At 36.7% G+C, this 20,843-nt stretch overlaps 1 protein-coding gene across 2 annotated transcripts in view; it reads right to left on the minus strand.

The window, feature by feature from the left end:
• geko overlaps window positions 1-11,012 on the minus strand; it is a 93,592-nt gene extending 82,580 nt beyond the window's left edge. The window contains exons 1-2 of one of the 2 annotated variants that reach the window (XM_067791216.1): window positions 10,948-11,012; window positions 9,921-10,166 (exon numbers count right to left, since the gene is read on the minus strand). In XM_067791216.1, the coding sequence (XP_067647317.1) occupies window positions 9,921-10,110 (190 nt within the window). In that variant the 5' untranslated portion in view covers window positions 10,111-10,166; window positions 10,948-11,012. Of the gene's footprint in view, window positions 1-9,920 lie in introns of both variants that reach the window. The other variant, XM_067791217.1, reaches the window with a different exon arrangement.
• Between the last annotated feature and the right edge of the window lie 9,831 nt (window positions 11,013-20,843).

A 20,843-nucleotide genomic window follows, 5' to 3' on the forward strand; every position in this document is an offset into this window, starting at 1 on the left:
AGGCGTCTCTGGTGCCTTTTGGCTGTAAACCAGTGTATTATTAATCATAAATCAAAAACCATTAAACCTATCATAACAAAATTCGACAAAGGGGTTGCCTATATTATAAAGAATACTTCGAAAAAAAATTTGTGAAATAGATTAAGAACCATGCCCACTTTTATCTAAAAGAATAAAATAAGCTACGTCTTTAAAAAGGAGCTTTATATCCATCATTTCCGAAGCCAAATTATAACAGGAAAAATCAAAAGATTCAAATTTTTGAAAACGAGCGTAGCATCGCCCGCTTTTTGACCAAGTAAAATTTGTGTTGGGTACTTTGGACGCCTATAAAACACACACATATTTTATACAACATATTTGGTAGCACGTATACATCAAACTATAAGCAGATTTCAATGCAAATTTATAGTTTTATTTATCAAACGTGCCAACTTGAGAAAAGTAATATTTTACTTTTTTGGCAAATAGAGGCTAGATATATCGAGATGACCAAGAGATGTTTTTCATTATTGTTGTACGTGCTAAATCGTCAGGTTTTGCCAAAACTTTTAGTATACATTCTTTTTTGACTGCTTAAGTTTTAATCAATAAATGCATCTAAATGTTTAATCTACTTATATTTTATTTCCCTTTTTGTCGGTAAAACTTAACTATTGCTGCATGTTTTTTTTTTTGTTTATTCATTCAGCGTGGGAGTAACTTTAACTTCGCAAGTTTTTTTTTAGTTTTTTGTTAAAAAAATGGCTTTTTAATTACCAATGTGTCGGATATCACCATCGGCGTTTATTGGAGGTTACTTTGTTACTTTGAGAAGGGGAATAAAGCACAGCAGTCATGAGTAATTTAAGGTTATATTAAATAAACATTATTTTTGTTTGTTGACTTTTTCGTGCATTCGCTTTTTATTTCGTTCAACACCCAAGAGGAATAAAATTTTAATTGCCAAAAAACTCGACTAATATTGCCAATTTTACGAGATTCCGTAAAGTAGCTTACTTTTAGTTAGTTGCGGAAAGTGAGATATTAACTAATGGACAAGTAATGGAAAGTTTTCATGGAAACCGCTTTAACAGAAAAATTTTAAATCTAATCCATGGCTCAACTATATGGTTGGTCCATTTCTATAGCAACAACATACCTTTGTTCAGATTGTCAAAGTCTGTGTGTTAGTGCTGTGCGAATGGAATGGAATGAAAACGTAAAACTTAGCAGTTTTTGTACGTTGTAAGAAAATATTTCAAACGTGTTCCGTGTTGGTTTAATCTTGAGTTTGCCATCTCCTTTTGACAATCCCTACTCCAGTGAAATGAAAAAAATATAGTTGTGCCAACCATATAGTTGAGCCATGATCTAATCGTAATAAATCGAAGTCAGAAAACTATTTCTTAAAAAAAAATTTAAATACGTTTTCTTTAAAATTAGGTAAAAATTTAAATAAATCTTTCATCACCTTAGCCCAAATCCGATTTTATGCATCCCGAATAAAAGTCGTATGTTGTTGGCTTTTAGTTGGATGTATAACATCGCTGACATTGGGGCTGATTACATTCATGACGGTAGCTACAAAGCGACATCTATCAAATTGAAAATTTTTGTTTTTATATCGGTCTACTGATTTTTAAGATCGCGGGTTTGAATCGAGCTCAAGGCCTAACAATAATTATTTTATCATTGAAAAATTTTTAAATTAGAATAAAAGAAAGAAAAAATTTGTTGGCAACTGCTGAAGCTCGTTGTATAGATCCATTTCGGGAACTGCTAGATTCCTTCAACGTTTAAGTGCCGCAGGTATAACCATTCAGCTATCACAGCGGTTCTTTGTTTGTCTTCATTATTTCTACTTCTATCCTGTTTCTTGATATCCAGAGCGATGCGACATCTGTTGCAAAATGGATGTGAAAATTTGACTTTTTTCATGGCACTATTGTGAGTATTTGATTAGAACTAACACTGCATTACCGGCAGTTGCTAACATTCGCCAGATGGCAGCGCAAGCACATATAAGTTTTTATTGATAGATGACTGATTGAGCGAAAAGCTGATTTCTGTTGATATTTTATATGAGACTTGCGCGCACGGGTCCGGCTAGTTTATATATATGGCTGCCGACTTCAAAGTAATCAAGCTTTGCCACGGTTGTCGTCAAGCGTTGCTTTTCGTGTTCACTTTCGAAAGCAACTGTGTCAGGTTACTAAATCAGTCTCACTCAATTAAGGTGACGTAGCATAAAAAAAGTTAGTCTACCGACATCGTTTTCTTCTTGTAGCACTACTCCAGGATATTTTTTTTTCGTATATCGGGGTTGATTCTGGAAAAGTAAGAGCCTTAACTACTACAGTATCCAGAACGAAGTCGTACCAGAGTGACGCACGTCCCTCCGAGAAGCCTGCTCTACCGTGGGTTTCGGGTTTTGCACTCTGAAAACGTGATTCGCTAGTCATTTATTGACACAAAACTTTTCCTACATTTTCTGCATGAGACTGAGTGCCTTCTTATATTCTTCGTATTACCTGCAGTGATGTCTTCTTATATCCCTGATAGGCGAGGCTACATCAATCAATTATCTCATTCGTGTCTCTTCGTTATGAGGAACCTCATTGTATAGATGAAGTTTTGGCGGAATAAAAGAATTTCCCGGGGCAGTTTTGAGCCCGCTGTTTTGACATTTTCATCCAGTTTGTTTTTTATAAGCTCGGCGATCTTTTCGCGGACGCACAGCATACCGCTAGATAGCTTCCTATCTTGCTATCATTGTTTCTTTGTCTTTGCGACAGGTGCTGCCAACGAGCTTAGGAGTTTGTTACAGCTCCGATCTTAATGTGTAATTGCTGCTGTATGCTCATGCATATGTAGATCATTGTCGAACGTCACATCCAAAATATTTGAGTGCTGAACAGTCGTTAGCATAATGCCGTCGACGTGGATGTCAAATATTGCCGACATTTGTGAAGTCCAATTTTTTATTTAAGGAGAAGGACTTTATTGGTAATAATGCCAAGTTACGCGGGGGAATAAACGGATATGCTTATTTCTTTTTTTAATCATACATCATCTATGGAAGGGCCAGGATCAGCTGCCATTATAGTGCAGTCATCGGCATAGGAAACTTTTTCTGTTGGAGCAGGGTGCTTTGACATGTAGAAATTAATTTGGATGTTATGTTCCGAAGCCTACCCAATGTCTGCAGACCACAATGGTTTGCGGTCCACCTTTTGGGAGTAACTTGCCACGATAACAGTAACGCACCGTGTTGGACAGTGTCTTAGTTCAATCCGAAATTCATTTGACTAGTAACGAGATTTAGCGCGGTGGCGGGGGATATGTAATCTTCGAAAGCCATACTAGTGGTTTCAAAGCCGCAGGTTTGCAGTGAAATAAGGAAGCGGTACGGTTTCAAGTGTCTTGAATACTGGCGACAAGAGATATAACGGCCGATATGAGTGTCCCTGGTTAGCTGGTTTCCCAGGCTTAAGTAGTAGCAAGAGTGGACAGAGGAAAGTTTAATACAACCACCAACGGTAACGAAGCTCTTATTCTCAAGTTTTTGTTGGCATCGACAAGACAATCTCCTTCGGGCCTACTGCTTTTAATGGTTAAGCATGGCGGCAATAGTAATGGAAGACGCTCCCTACAACAACTTTGTCATTACGCTTCGTCGGATTCGAATGAAGCATAGCTTATCAGCGCCGGCAAAGAGGTTACAGTTCTTTAGATACTCCAGACTTTTCACTGGCTTGTGTTTATTCACAAGCTGGCTTATGTACAAATTTATGTCTCCTCTTTATGGGTCGCCAGTGTCTTGACGTTTCACAAGGTAATTTTTTCTTCCCACGGTTGCGGTCCCAGTTGGCAAATCTAACCGGTTATCGAAATTCTTCCAACGGCAATAAGGCGAGACGATGCGAGTTCAAAATCCCTGCGAAGAGCCCATTTGCCCTTAGTGCAATTCCGCTTATTCCAAATCTTCTGCTAACGTTCGAATCACTAAACTGTTGAATAAATAAATCCAATATTGAATAATGCAAAAATGGTCTTTATTAGACTACTTGAAAATAACACTTATACTGTTTTCACACAGACGGCTTATTGAATAATAAAGGCAGTTTTCTACATTAAGACGCTTAATGAGCTCAATCTTCCCTACAAAATTCGAATCTATTATTATTTCATTAGTAGCTAATCGAATGCCTAATGAAGTCAAAAGCACAATGCAACTCTGTTGGCAGCGTTCCGCTTCCGTTTCCGCTTCTTAGTTTTTGGTGTGTTCAGTACTTAAAAATGTCATTTGTCAAAGCAAATGTCATTGTCTGCATGGCGGAACGATACAAGGTTGCCGCATCCAACAGCTGATTATAACCTTTTTTATTTGATTTGACATTTGTCCATCGAATTTACAAGTACATGGAATTTTTTTTGTTTGTACGTATGTCACCATGCTGCCACCTTGTATCGTTCCGCCATGATTGTCTGTCATATAGCATTGTCATTTTATTCGCTTGACATTTCATCCTTCATACTAATCGAGCAGTTACTTCTGTGTGAAAGCAAAAAATTTACGATTTCATTAGAAGGTGAAATGAGATCATTACGTTTCTGTGTGAAAACAGTATTATACTTCGCAACTGATAGCTTGCTTAAATCAAACTGATTTTCGTGCCTCAACTGTTGCTGCTTTTATACTGTTTGGTTTCCTCGTGCCATACTTCTAAGCGCTCCTATTTCTAGAATTTACTAGTTAGGTACCAGCTATAAAATTACCAGCTATAACTACGTTTAGAGCTTCTCATATCCACGTGTATATGTGAGTGATACTTGCACAAATTATTGCCTACTTTTGGTTTCGACGACAAAGCGGTAAATTAAAAGGTACATAGTGTCTGGATACTCTAGGAGGGACAGCCAAATTTAATCGGCTTAGAAGGTCTCCGGAGTCGATTTATCCAATAATGAGCTTACGGATAAACAACACCCCAAGCAATTTTCTAGAGTGGGTAAGTTAATAAGAAGAAGCCTACTTTTGTATGGTGGTAGGTGAAGATTTGAGTCCCAATTAAGACCACGTAATGCAAATATCAAAAATTGCTTTTGTAAAAATGCAATGCGCTTTATACGATATTGAGAAACAGGACACCAAACGCATGAGCAATACTCTAGTATTGGACGGACCAGCGATGTGTAGAGAGTCTTAGTGAGGTACGGGTCATCAAACTCCTTAACCCACCTTTTAACCAAATCCAAGTACAGCCAAAGCCTTGTTGGCAATAGATGAAATATGAATTTTAAAACTCAGTTTCGGATCAAAAAGGAAACCTAAATCATTTGCAATAGATATACGCTCCAAAGTGTTGCCATCTAGTGTATAAGGATTAAAAACTGGTTTCAAACGGTGAAAAGTCGTATGCTTACATTCCTACTATTAAATTTGTTGAGCAGTAACGTTCCGAGATTACATTTGAACATAACTTTTTGGGACCTGTTACAAAGATAGCTAGTCAGCCAGATTAAAAGGCGAAACGGAAAGCCCGGGAATGATTTTCTACATAATCTTAGGGAAGAACGGAAAGGATAACAAATTCCTAGAAATTTTAATCCTTTTTATACCGTCTTCGACTTCGCTAATAGAAGTGAAAGATGGATGAACTACTCAGATTTATTTTGTACATATGCGCCACACTGAAATTTTCTTAGCTTGAGACATGGCGGAACCACACAGGTGATGGCTGGAAGTCAGCTGATTGTTACTTTTCAAAATGATTTTATACTACATCTTCCGGTGCAGTACTATTTTGACATTAGTCCATCGAATCTTAAAACAAAGTACTGGTAATATTTGTTTATATTTGTAGGTATGTCGCCCTGCCGCCACCTTGCGTGGCTCCGCCATGGTTTAAGAAGGAAATTAACAATTTTGTCTTAGCTCATACACGCAAAGTTTAAATTCACACTAATAAAACTATTTCCTAACAAATTCTCAGTGCTTATTTTTGAAAGGCTCTCGGGTTAACAAGAACAAATTTATAAATATTTATCATGGGTTGCGTAATAACATTAGCAATTTTATTCAAATATGTATACATGTATGTGTACTAGTAGGTACTTACTTATGTACATATCAAGAAGCCAATTCAAATTCATTGATTGAGAAATAATATGGTTTTGGTTTTGAGTCTTACGACGTATTTAGTTGCGTGTGTATATAAACTATTTCCATATGCACATATACAAATATACAAGATAGTGTATCAATGAAAGCTTCTGAAAGAAACTAAGCACAACAAGTACGGAAGGTTAAATTCGGGTGTAACAGAAAATTACATACTCAGCTGCCAAACTACAGCTTCCAAAACTTTTAAATTGCCTTCTTTTAAAGTGGGCGGTGCCATGCCCATTGTCCAAAATTTTACTAATTTTCTATTCTGCGTCATAAGGTCAACCCACCTACCACGCTTCATCGCTTTATCAGTATTTGGTAATGAATTATCTTACTTTTTCGGTTTTTCGAAATTTTCGGTATCGAAAAAGTGGGCATGGTTATAGTTTCATTCATTTTAAATAGCGATCTGAGATGAGTGCCCAGGAATTTACATACCAAATTTCATTAAGATACCTCAAAATTTACTCAAGTTATCGTGTTTGCGGACAGACGGACGGACGGAAATGGCTAAATGAATTTCTTTTTTCGCCCAGATCATTTTGATTTATAGAAGTCTATATCTATCTCGATTAGTTTATGTCGTTACGGGGTACCGTTATGCGAACAAAATTAATATACTCTGTGAGCTCTTCTAAGCTGAGTATAAAAAGGGCATAATTAGCTACTAAAAAAAAAATTTAAGTATAAAACAAATAATCATAGGCTTAAAAAAAATTTAACTGTGAGTGCCCATTATTTGCGAAGCAGGGATCTTAACCGCATCCCTAACTGAAACCGCGCCCACAACCACAACTATATCAGTAATCATAATCGTAAACGTAACCATTATATTGACCAAAAACGTTGTCATTATATTATTAGCAACAAATTTGGGCTTAGATCTCATAAATCACTTTAAATTTTTAGCCACCTATTCAAAATTCCGTATTTTACAAATTATTTCCACCGTATTATGTGCTTAGACCTAAACGAGCCTAAGTTTCATTCTAATATTTTTTTTTACATCAAAAGACAAAATTTTCCAAACACCCCGCTTAGAAATTTTTTTTCTAAATTATTTTGAGGTGGACTGCAGATTTTCAATGATTAGCATAAAGAGAGCCCTAAAAACCACCAGACAGCAGCATTGCATGCCATCCTATACATCCGGCCTGCAGACCTTAAGGCCTCGGGACAGCTTGAGTGCAGACCTAATGGCCATAGCAGTACAACGCCATCTAATATTGAGCAAACGGATTATATGGTCCCATGCCTGGGACCCAGAGTTCTGGGAGCCACAATTGAGCCGGAGGGTTGGCGCCAGTGTGCAAAAATGACAGAACATACTATGCACGTGTATAACGATGGCTCCAATTTAACGAAAGGGGCTCTGTTTGCTATTTACTTTGTCGATCAAGAAATAAGTAGATCCTGCAGGCTGCCGGCAGATCGCTTCAATGTCTTTCAGGCGGAAATTAAAGCCATTAAGAAAGCTACAGAAATTCTGGAGGAAACGTGCTTAAGCTGCAGTCACGCCAATATATATATTGATAATCAGGCGGCGATTAAGGTAATAATCTCACAAAGTACTTCACCTAGAATTGTTCTAGAATGCAAAGAAGAGTTGAAAAGACTTCGCTCAGGCCCAGTCATACATATATACTGGATTTCCGGTCATAAAGGGATAGAAGATAACGAAAAGACCGAACTCGCGGAACTGACGATAGATGTCCCAATCCACTTGATTCTAGTTTAATAAAAAGAAGACACGAGTTTCATATGATCCATCAAACTGGAAAAGCGTGAATAAAAGCGCAGAGGAGCAAAAATTCTAAAATCATGTTCAAAGCCTACGATATTAGACTCACAAAGTTACTCATATCTCTTAAGAGGAAAGGCTTAATGCTCACGATGGGCATACTGACTGGACACTGCCTTTTGGCATCACATGCTTATAAGTTGGGCATCGTCAGTAACAGGTGTAGGAAGTGCAAGGCACGGTTGAGCACGTTCTGTTGTTATTGTTGTTGCCTGAAAGGATGTTCGTAATGGCTACATTTTAGCGCTATGGCAACATTTTTTCAGGATGTTCAATATATCGATGCACACGGTTGGCTATCTTCAGCGTTTGATAAAAGGGGTAACATGATGAGATCACGATAGTCACTTCAAAAATCAGGTGATCCATTCTTTTTCAAATTTTAATGTCTATGCAGAAGATAACACACTTGTCTTATCCACAATGGCCCGTGCTGAAATTTGTTATCTTGATTGATCTAATGCAAAAAAAACAACACAGAACACCTAGAGCTTCTCAAGAAACAAAACTTATATTGGAACATTTGTTCATGGAACGAAAAATGGAATCTTCTTGAAAATCATAAAAACATTTAATTAAAATTTTCATCGAAACTGAACCGATCGCCTATTCTAGGATGAATCACATTCGATTATTTTCGAATAGAGGAGATAATACAATGCCAACAATCTGGCCTCAAGTAAGTAATTTAATGCCAGGTTGCGTGTGAGTTGTTGTTGGCACAAAATAGCTGTTCAAGTCGAGATTAAGAGCTCGAATAATGCGCACCGAAAATATGTTTGGCCTATGTGTGCCACTGATTTAACTTAAATTATATACTTTCAGTTAAACAGAGAGGCGCGGTAATTAAATTGTATCTATCTAAAATCGTATTTTAGAGTAAAATTGTTCAAAGCGCTTTCAAGGTTGAAATGTTGTATAAAATTTGTTTACATAACTTACTCTATGATATTCTTATGTCAGGGAAAACACGTTCAAGCAGAATAGTAAAGCAGTATTTGCCAGCATATTGCACTTTTTTCAATCAAATTTTGATTGCACCATACAACGCTACTTTTGTAATTACTTTAAATGGCATTTGAATTTGCAGCACTTATTTAAAAAAAAATACAAACAAGTAAGAACGGGACTGTCTTTGGCTGTGTCAAAGACTTTATACCTTTCTATACTTTTCGTGAATGGAACTTAGCAAGAATCGTATCCCATTCGTAATATCCGAATAATCGGATTTATAAGTTATGTAATATATAGGGAACAGATGTAGGTACATAAGCGACATTTGTATATACATACATATAACAAATAAACAATAGATCGGCCGATCTATACGATCTTCATACAACAGTAAGTGCCATATACCGACTCATTTGGTAATTTTTTAAGCTTATAGCTGTTAAAATGAGGCAGAATACCGAAAAGATTCTTACCTGATATTTGTATGACTGATCTCTACGATATTTTTAGAAAACCATTTGCCTTCATTTTGTGAAATTTGAAGCCTCTAGCTCTTGAAATAGGACAGTAATTGCGAAAACCGTCTTATCTAAAAAATGGCTTGTAAGGGGTATATACTATATATATGACAGATCTCTGCGATTTTTTCATAAAACAATACGCGCTATATACAAAATAATCTGGTGAAATTTGAAGGTTATATCTTATAAATTGAGGAAGATATGACAAATCGCTTGTATGTGGGATATATGCTATAGCGGTCCGATCCGGCTGGTATATCTCACAAATTAAGAGACTAGTTCGCGTTCAAACAAACACGCGGAGAGACAGACAGACAGACGGACGGACGTTGCTCAATCCAATCAGCTCGTCATTCTGATTATTTCAGTACACTTATTGATGGCTCTATCCCTTCTGCTTTAAGACTTATAATTTTGATATTCGGGACAAACTTAATAAACCATTTCATTTTCATGAAAGGTATACAAATTATTCAACCTAATCCCTCACCTTCACTAATTTCAATATCCGCATCGCTTTGTTGGAATTTTCCCGGACCGGTGGTGGCGGCCGCTGCTGCTGCAGCTTGATTTGTATCCGATTTAACGCCCCTAACGCTGCCATAACCATAAAAATCGCCAAATATCATCAAGGCTATTGCAGTGAAGATCATGATGCGAAAACGCCAAGCGACATCCATATTTGATGGATATGTGCAATTTTTCCTTTTCTTAATTGGTTGTTCACTTTGGTTGGCTTTGAAATTCGAGAGGCGCACAGTGCAATAAGGCGTAACAAATATACGAATATGCAATAAATTGAACGAACGAATGCACAAATTTTTTATGACATTAATTGAAAAAAGGAATAATAACAACAACAATAATGAAATTTTTGCATTGAAAAAAAGAAAAATAACAGAAACAATAAGCGGTTTTTGCAATTGAGATCTTTTCACACACGACACACGCAAACGTATTGTTTGCAAATTATCTACTAAAGTTGAAAGTAATAAACTTTTATTTATTTTCTTGTTATTGCAATTGTGGGTTAATGATGATTTTTTAACGTTTTCACACCACTCTATTTAATTTTGAATTGGACACGCAAAGCACTCACGTGTGTGTTAATGAATTCGATGAACCACTAAGATATATGGACTGACAGACAAATACAAGCAATTGCTAAGGAAAATAAATTCGTGCGTCGTTTTTTGCAAATATTTGTGCACGTTGGGCACTAAAAAGGAAAGTTTTTTTTATTACATGAAAAATGTATTGTAGTGAGAGGCGATGAATATGCACAATTTTTTTTTTTTAACTTTTTTAAAAAATAATTTTTAACAATTTTTTATTTTTTTGGAATATTTTGTTTTATAAACTATTGATAAAAGATATCACTATTTTATTAAATTTTATGTTTTATTTAATTTTTGCTTTCATATTATTAATTGCTTTGTTTATTACGATAAAATATGTGTTTAAATTTTCGTTTACTAACTGTCATTTATTTATTCAAAAAAAATATCAGCCAATACCTCAACATCCACCATCCGCGCCGCTAAATTTTAAACTAAACTTCAAATCATCCAAAACACCACATTAAAAGCCATTGCCATTGCTTGCCGTTTTTTCGGTGCCTAGAAACATGCTTTTTTGCTGTAAACAATGTATAAAAACAACTGTATATGTACGTGAGCTACAAGCATAAACAAATGTTAAACTAGACGTGGCTCTCATCAGTTGGCTCTCACAATATTTGTTTGCCAGGTAACATACAGGTGATCACTCTACCAAACAGGTGCTTCATTACAAGCGCTCAGCGATCATGCACGCTCTAGTACAGTTATCTTCTCTTCGCAGTTCTCTAATTGTTTCACTCTCTAACTTATACTTACTATCTCCCTCTGAGCTTGTTGTCTTTGAACTATAATGTAATACTCATTACTACGCATTTGTACCGGCCTTCTCGTTTGGCCATTTATGGCCAGTTTATTATATCATCGCTTTATCTTCTATTTCTTTTTTCACTTTCATACAAATTTGTATTTTAATACTCTGCACAGCTGTAAGCCGGCTTACCGTTAACGCAACATATTTATAACAAATCACGCTTTCATAGATAATCAGCCAAGTATGAAAAATCACAACCGTACTTGTTTTACTTGTCCATCGTAGACACTTAAGGGCCCATTACTGATACTTAGCATAGACTTGACTTGACTTGGCGTAAACTTGGCAACTTGGCCACGATTATACTCCACTTAGCGCATAAAATCTGGCATCATAATCAATAAATGTCAATTTTTATAACAAAATGTCAAAATTAAATGGAAACAAACAAATGGCATCTCAAAATGTAAACGTCACTTAGAACTTACATAGAAAATCAAAATTCAACAGACTTCTAAGTCAAGTTAAAGGCTCCATTACTGATACTTAGCATAGACTTGACTTGATTTGAGAACTGTCACTTACAGTTCTGTTAAATGAACATTGCATGTTACTGGTTACTCAAAACTTGGAAACACTTAACTTGACTTAGAAGTCTGTTGAATTTTGATTTTCTATGTAAGTTCTAAGTGACGTTTACATTTTGAGATGCCATTTTTTTGTTTCCATTTCATTTTGACATTTTGTCATACAAATTGACATTTATTTAAAAATAAATGTCAACGCTGATTATGATGCCAGATTGTATGCGCCAAGTGGAGTATAATCGTGGCTAAGTTGCCAAGTTTACGCCAAGTCAAGTCAAGTCTATGCTAAGTATCAGTAATGGGCGCTTAAGTGTTGCCAAGTGTTGAGTAATCAGTAACATGCAATGTTCATTTAACAACTGTAAGTGACAGTTCTCAAGTCAAGTCAAGTCTATGCTAAGTATGGGTAATGGGCCCTTTACCCACATACCCTCTTAGTTGAAGATTTGTTTTAGTACTGCAAAAAATCGATGAACTGACCTTGGAGTTTTTAAAAGGCGAAAGGAACCGAAACTTGGTTCTAAAAATGTAAGATGAAAAGTCACATTCATTTCGGAAGAAGCGGCCGAATCTATGTGCATAACCTTGGCGTCCGGCTCATTTCGCCTGAATCAAACGGCCATATCATAAGTAGCCAAATCCCATGTGGTAATATTAAATCTTTTCTGAGATGGTCGAACTAGAATCTTAATTTATATCCGTCAAAGGGCCATCAACAACGATAACACTCCTTCAAACCTTCTGAGAGGGTCTTTATCGCTAAAAAAAAAAGAAGAAGAAGAACAGCTTTATCAGCATCTTATTATGCTCTTTAACTTAGAGCGCTGCCGCCTTGCTAGGAATATAGATGCTGTTCAGACGACATAAGGAGTCATCCTGTGGCTATTTCTAGTGCGTTATTTCGGCCAGCCTGACACATTCCCCAGTGAATATTGATAAGATCGGTAGGGCAAAAGATCGTATTATAGACGCGTAGCAAAAGATGTCCAATTACTAAGTCACCTGTAAGGTTCTTGGCGTCCTTCTTCTACTTAGGTCATCTTAACCCCTCCTTCTGTGTTGAACTCGATTGACAGTAAGGTTGCTATAAACTGCCTTAGCAGCCCCTTGAATTCCTTCACGTCCACGTCGTGAGAAATGTGAACGGAGAAGGGAGTCTGGAAATGTAGAAATTAAATAAAAATGAAGAATGGGCACCACACTGCGACAGACCCTGTTTAAGTGTTTAGATCGGAAGGCCATATTGGTGATGCGTATCACAAGATCGGCCAGAAAATGTATTAGTATATTGACAGCAGTGTTATAGTCGTTGTTATCTGTACTTTGGAGACAATTTCGGATGATTGTCTGTTGAAGCCCACATTTTGGTTGTTTGACAGTCGTCATTGGTGTCGAATTGTTAAGTCACCTGACAAATCCGTGCCGTCCTTTTTCTTCTACCATTTGTAGCAATAAGGAGACTGCCGAAAGTTGCGAGGAGTCCTCTGCCGGACATTTATCTGAAAATAGCATCATTAAAAGGTTTGCCCGGCTATATCGGGAATGATTTGATGTTAACACGGTGAACTTCTAGGTCATCCTAGCCCCTCCTTATGTGTGGAATTTGCTGTCGCTAGAGATTCTCCTGCTAAATAAACAGGATTCGCCACGGAAAGGTAAGGTTGACAATTTTGTTGTGGATGCTATATATTGCGCTGGAAACCTCTTGAGGGAGTTGCGTTGCACAACTTCTTGAGGTCCTCAACATTCACTTCGTGCAAAATTTTGCCGTAGAAGGGAGTTCGGGTATGTAAAAATTAAACAGAAATGGGGATGCACTGTAACAGGCCCTGTTTCAATTTCCTTGACTATAATTTTTGTTTTAACTATGCCTATTTGCGATTGAAATACTTGGCTACCTAACTAATGAGACAAGAAGCGATTTCAGTATATCTTGCAGTAGCGCACCATGGTTGATCATGTCAAGGACTTTCGACAATCCTAGCGTATTAATGACATTCAGTGCGATTGTAATGGTCTGCGTATTTTAAAAGTCACGGTGGTGATTGGTCAATGGAATGTTAAAGGCATAGTAAGGAGGAACAATTGTCTCAAGTGTCTTCTCTATTGACAAAAAGAGATATATCGGCCGATAAGACTCTTCTTGTTGAGCTGGTTGACAGATGTTAGTACCGGTACCACCCTTGCCGTTTCCATTTTTCAGAAATGAAATGAAGGAAATGAGAGTAAAGGGACAGGTTAAAGACAAGCGTTCCCTCGCTTTCGCTTCACGCCTGACCATAGCTGATCCGCGAATTTAGCACCCATATTTGCGCGTTCAGGCGTTAGTCCCCCGTAGGGACTCTACTGTACCAAATGATATGAAACGAGCCAAAATCGAATCGATATATTTACGGCTTACGTTTTCCTTGTCGCGGGAATGGGACGAGTAGCAAATGCATGCTCCATATATGCCGTGGAATTGGCTGGTAGAACATGCGTAAGAGGAATGGGTAAGGGTCTTAGGCTTCAATAGCAATGCCTGGCAAACTTTGGCAGTTGTTTACGTCTCTGGTGGTGGCGTCTCAACTCACAGCTTTGAACAACATCTATTATCGGCTGGCTAATTGGAATGTCAGAGGTCGTATTGTGCGTAAAAAAAGGTTGTTCGATTTTAGCTCGTGAGTAGCGCAATTATTTTGAGGAGATGTCGAGTCGGTGAAGAGCTGACAGGAGGTTTATACAAATAATTTCGGGGTTGGCTCGCCATATTGGGGCCAAATATATAGAGCTGTACGATGTGAAGGCCGAAGGTTTAATGTGGCCACATAAATCGTTCCCGAGATGGTCGGGCTAGCACCTTAATGGTGCTATGGTACCGGAGCGTACCGGATTTGTATCCGGCAAAGGACCACCACATCGATAACACTCCCGATATGGTCAGGCTGGTACCATAATGGTGCTTGTTACCGGAGCGTACCGGATCTATACCCGGCAAAGGATCATCAACATCGATAGCACTCCCAAAACACTCGACAACGAACAACAACATAATTCATTCTTTAATAGGTTATGAAATGTTATGGGTTATGTACTTCGTGAACGCAGATTAAAATCGTCTCTCAACAAAGCTCATTGGGAAAGGAATTTATTTTTTACAGCCACATTTATACCAAGGTGCCATTTGTTGGCAAGAGTGAGTCTCCATTAGATTTACACGTTGACTTGACGTTCTTACTAACCCACTTGGGCCCATTAGTAGGTGTCAAATTTGTTAATCTTAGGAAAAATATTTGCTTATAATTGATATCATCAATTTTCCATCATTTTGTGTTACATTTTGTATACATCAATCAGCTGACAAAATGCGATAGAGCGTTCATGACGACCCAATACATCAGAATGGAAAAATTCCGTAAGTTCAATCAACTCACAAGTCTCCATTAAGAAATGTAGTTAAATTTGCTTACCAAACACTTCATCATATGCATACAAATGGCATTGCAAACATATGGACAACAAGGTTAACCGCACCACAAACCAAAAAAGTGCATGCGTGTTTGTGAGCCAGTTTTAACGGTATGAACATTAAAAGGTTCAACAATTTGCTGCAAAAACTCCTTTCACAAAAAAATTTGAGTAGGTTCTCTTATTCTGTTTGTTCTACTTCTGTACTTAAGAAATTGTTTTCTTTATGTTGCGTTTTTCATACCCAGCTGTACTTGTTCAAAGGATATTATAACTTTAATTGGATAACTGTTGGTTGTGCAGGTATAAAGGAGTCGAGATAGATATACACTTCCATATATCAAAATCACCAGTATCGAAAACAATTTGATTGAGTTATGTCCGTCCGTCCGTCCGTCCGTCTGTCCGTTAACACGATAATATTGAGATATCTTCAACAAATATCGTACACGAGCTCATCTGGACCCAGAATATATCGGTATTGAAAATGAGCGAAATCGGATGATAACCACGCCCACTTTTTATATATATAACATTTTGGAAAGCACAAAAAACCTGATTATTTAGTAAATAACACAGGCCGATAAGAAATTTGACCATAAACCAGACCATACATTCCTGCAGAATTGGTCAATCACGTCAGGATTTTGAGATATCCTAACCTAAATGTGCAAAAAACACCGTTTTTGCCTATTTTTGAAGTTATATATAAACGACAGATTTTTTTTTTAAAGCACACATAGCATCTTAAAGAAGAAGTTTTTCTCTTACGAATGGCGTTGAATTTGCTCAAATATCTTTTTTTTCGCTAAGATAGAGCAATTTAAAGTTTATAAATTTGCTAATTTTCCTATAGCTGAAAAACCACTGAATTAACGTAGGTATGATGCAGTAGTAGTAATTTATAAACTTTAAATTGCTCTGTCTTAGCGAAAAAAAGAAGATATTTGAGCAAATGCAAGATGCTATGTGTGCTTTAAAAAAAAAAAAAAAAAACAAGTAAGGAAGGCTAAGTTCGGGTGTAACCAAACATTACTCAGTTGAGAGCTATGGAGACAAAATAAGGGAACATCACCATGTAGGAAAATTAACCTAGGGTAACCCTGGAATGTGGTTGTCTGACAGGTGTATCAAATGGAAGGTTTTAAAGAGTATATTTATATGGATGGACGCCACTTAGGGATATCGCCATAAAGGTGGACCAGGGGTGACTCTAGAATGTGTTTGTACGATATGGGCATCAAATGAAAGGTGTTAATGAGTATTTTAAAAGGGAGTGATCCATGGTTCCATAGGTGGACGCCTTGTCAAGATATCGCCATAAAGGTGGAACAGGGGTGACTCTAGAATGTGTTTGTACGATATGGGCATCAAACGAAAGGTGTTACTGAGCATTTTAAGAGGGAGTGGGCCTTAGGTCTATAGGTGTACGCCTTTTCGAGATATCGCCATTAAGGTGGGCCAGGGGTGACTCTAGAATGTGTTTGTACGATATGGGTATCAAATGTAAGGTGTTAACTAGTATTTTAGAAGGGAGTGGGCCTTAGTTCTATATGTGGACGCCTATTCCAGATATCGCCATAAAGGTGGACCAGGGGTGACTCTATAATGTGTTTGTGCGATATGGTATCAAATTAAAGGTATTAATGAGGGTTTTAACAGCGAGTGGCCCTCATATGTATATGTGAAGGCGTTTTCGCGATATCGACCAAAATGTGGACCAGGGTGATCCAGAAAATCACTGCTAATTTATTTATATATGCAATACCACGAACAGTATTCCTGCCAAGATTCCAAGGGCTGTTGATTTCCCCCTGCAGAACTTTTTCATTTTCTTCTACTTAATATGGTAGTTGTCACACCCATTTCACATAGTTTTTTCTAAAGTTATATTTTGCGTCAATAAATCAATCCAATTACCATGTTTCATCCCTTTTTTCGTATTTGGTATAGAATTATGAAATTTTTTTCATTTTTGGTAATTTTCGATATCGAAAAATTGGGCGTGGTTATAGTTGGATTTCGGCCATTTTTTATACCAAGATAAGGTGAGTTCAGATAAGTACGTGGACTAAGTTTAGTAAAGATATATCGGTTTTTGCTCAAGTGTTAACGGCCGAGCGGAAGGACAGACGGTCGACTGTGTATAAAAACTGGGCGTGGCTTCAACCGATTTCACCCATTTTCACAGAAAACAGTTACCGTCATAGAATCTATGCCCCTACCAAATTTCAGAAGGATTAGTAAATTTTTGTTCGACTTATGGCATTAAAAGTATTCTAGACAAACTAAATGAAAATGGGCGGAGCCAGGCCCATTTTCAAATTTTCTTTTATTTTTGTATTTTTTTGCACCATATCATTACTGGAGTTGAATGTTGACATAATTTACTTATATACAGTAAATATATAAAATTTTTTGTTAAAATTTGACTTTTAAAAAAATTTGTTTTTAAAAAGTGGGCGTGGTCGTTCTCCGATTTTGCTAATTTTTATTAAGCTGACATATAGTAATAAGAGTAACGTTCCTGCCAAATTTCATCATGATATCTTCAACGACTGTCAAATTACAGCTTGCAACATTTTTAAATTACCTTCTTTTAAAAGTGGGCGGTGCCACGCCCATTGTCCAAAATTTTACTAATTTTCTATTTTGTGTCATAAGTTCAACGCACCTACTAAATTTCATCGCTTCATCCGTCTTTGGTAATGAATTATCGCACTTTTTCGGTTTTTCAAAATTTTCCATATCGAAAAAGTGGGCGTGGTTGTAGTCCGATTTCGTTCATTTTAAATAGCGATCTGAGATGAGCGCCCAGGAATCTACATACCAAATTTCATCAAGATACCTCAAAATTTACTCAAGTTATCGTGTTAACGGGCAGACGGACGGACGGACGGACATGGCTCAATCAATTTTTTTCGATACTGATGATATATGGAAGTCTACATCTATCTCGATTCCTTTACACCTTGACAACCAACCGTTATCCAATCAAAGTTAATATACTCTGTGAGCTCTGCTCAACTGAGTATAAAAATATGTCGTTTATATATAACCTCAAAAATAGGCAAAAACGGTGTTTTTTGCACATTTAAGTTAGGATATCTCAAAATCCTGACGTGATACAGCAATTCTGCATCCAGATTTGTATTCAGCGCATCGAAAACCTTTAAAAGAGTATGGTCTGGTCAAAAAAATCGGTCTCATTTTGTCGGCCTGTGTAATACACCTAGAACGTTGAAATTTGATGTGTGATTTGAGACTCTTGATGCAAATTTTAAAAATATTTTTAAAATGGGCGTGGCACCACCCACTTGTGATAAAATCAATTTTACAAATATTATTAATCATGAATCAGAAATCGTTAAACATATCGTAACAAAATTCGGCAGGGAGGTTCCCTTTACTATAAGGAATGCTTTGAAGAAAAATTTACGAAATCGGTTAAGGACAACGCCCACTTTTATATAAAAGAATTTTAAAAGGGTTGTGGACGAATAAAATAAGCTATATATTTGCAAAAGTTTTATATCAATGGTATTTCATTTCCCAAGTGGATGTATAACAATGAATAGGAAAAACTTCAAATTTTAAAAAGTGGGCGTGGCACCACCCCTTTTATGACTTAGCAATTTTCAGTTCATAATAGAACCATATGTATATGTATTTTTGCGCAGCCTTGTAACAATATTAAGTACACAAAACAAACAACAACAGCATTTCAAGGGTATGTAGTGTTCGGTTTCACCCGAACTTAGACTTCCTTACTTGTTATAATTATTTTTCTGATTATCATGAAATTATTGTTGCTTTGGCAAATTATTCCAAAAAAACGAAAGGACGCTGGTGAAGGGTCTCATTACCCAAAATATTTCAGTATATGTTGAAGATTTCATTTAGGCATTACACAAATTCTCGGACTTCAAATTCTTGTTCTGTAAATGGACTGACGCTCAAGAATTCTGCGTAGTAAGGGTTAACCTTGAACAGCAAGCTGAACTGGAGCAGAGTTGGGCATTATTCGCATACATTTATATTTAGAAAATTATTCGTATGAAATATTTTTGTAATGAAATTATTTAAAAACAAGTAAGGAAGTCTAAGTTCGGGTGTAACCTAAGATTACATACTCAGCTGCCAAATTACAGCTTGAAAAACTTTTAAATTTAATTCTTTTAAAAGTGGGCGGTGCCACGTCCATTATCCAAAATTTTACTAATTTTCTATTCTGCGTCATAAGGTCAACCCATCTACCAAGTTTGCTTTATCCGCCTTTGGTAATGAATTATCGGACTTTTTTGGTTTTTCGAAATTTTCGATATCGAAAATGTGGGCGTGGTTATAGTCCTATTTCGTTCATTTCAAATAGCGATCTGAGATGAGAGCTCTGGAACTTACGTACCAAATTTCATTAATATACCTCAAAATTTACTAAAGTAATCGTGTTTACGGGCAGACGAACGGACGGACGGACATATCTAAATGAATTTCTTTTTTCGCAAATATCATTTTGATATGTAGAAGTCTATATCTATCTCGATTAGTTTATGCCCTTACAGGGTACCGTTATGCGAACAAAATTAATATACTCTGTGAGCTGTGCTCAGCTGAGTATAACAAGCAAATTATTTTAAAAAACGCAAGGGCCTGGAGCCATGGAGCTGAGCAATAATCGTATTCCATTCGTAATACCCGAATAATCGGCTGTATAAGATATGTAATATATACAGAAAACAGATGTACATAAGCAACAGTTTCTATATATATCAAATTAACAACAGATCCTCACACAGATCCATAAAAATTTTTAAGGCAGCAATTTGTGCCATTCAGGAAAGCATCTGGTGATTGAAGCTTCTAACTGAAAAACTGAGGAAAATATGTCCAAAAAATATTTTTTTTTCTGAAAAATCGGTTGTATGTATGAGATATATGTTAAAGTAGTTCGATCGGTTCGGTTCAGATAAATGTCTTATCGGACGCAGAAATATAAGCGCTCACCAAATATCATCGAGACATCTCAAAAATTGAGAGAATAGACAAACATGACCAAATCAAATCAGATCATTTCGGTATCTTTATTGGTGGGCCAAGCTCTTCTTCTTTAGGAACCTACAATTTTGGGACTCACGACAAACTTAATACACCATTACATGTTCATGAAAGCATAATTAGACTGGGTGTCAATGAAAATATACTACTTTCGAGACATACCTCAAGTTGAAAGTATGGTCGAGTATACAAAAACTGTAAGCTTAGAATTTCGATTATACTCTCAAAATGTAGAAATAAGGGCTAAAAGCTCCTTTTCCGGAGGTTGAAGCATATATCAAAAGAAATCTTTATTTTTGTCTATTTCATTACAATAGGTAATTCTTTAGGTGTACAATTGTTAGTTTCATGTACAGAAATAAGTTGGGATAGAGTCTTGAAACTTGAAGGGAAAGAAAGAAAATTGTTTGAAATCAAAACTGAAGTCGGAACCAAAACCGAGCCGGATAAAG

The sequence above is a fragment of the Eurosta solidaginis genome, chromosome 5, assembly GCF_040869045.1.
Source record: "Eurosta solidaginis isolate ZX-2024a chromosome 5, ASM4086904v1, whole genome shotgun sequence".
NCBI classification, from domain to species: Eukaryota; Metazoa; Arthropoda; class Insecta; order Diptera; family Tephritidae; genus Eurosta; species Eurosta solidaginis.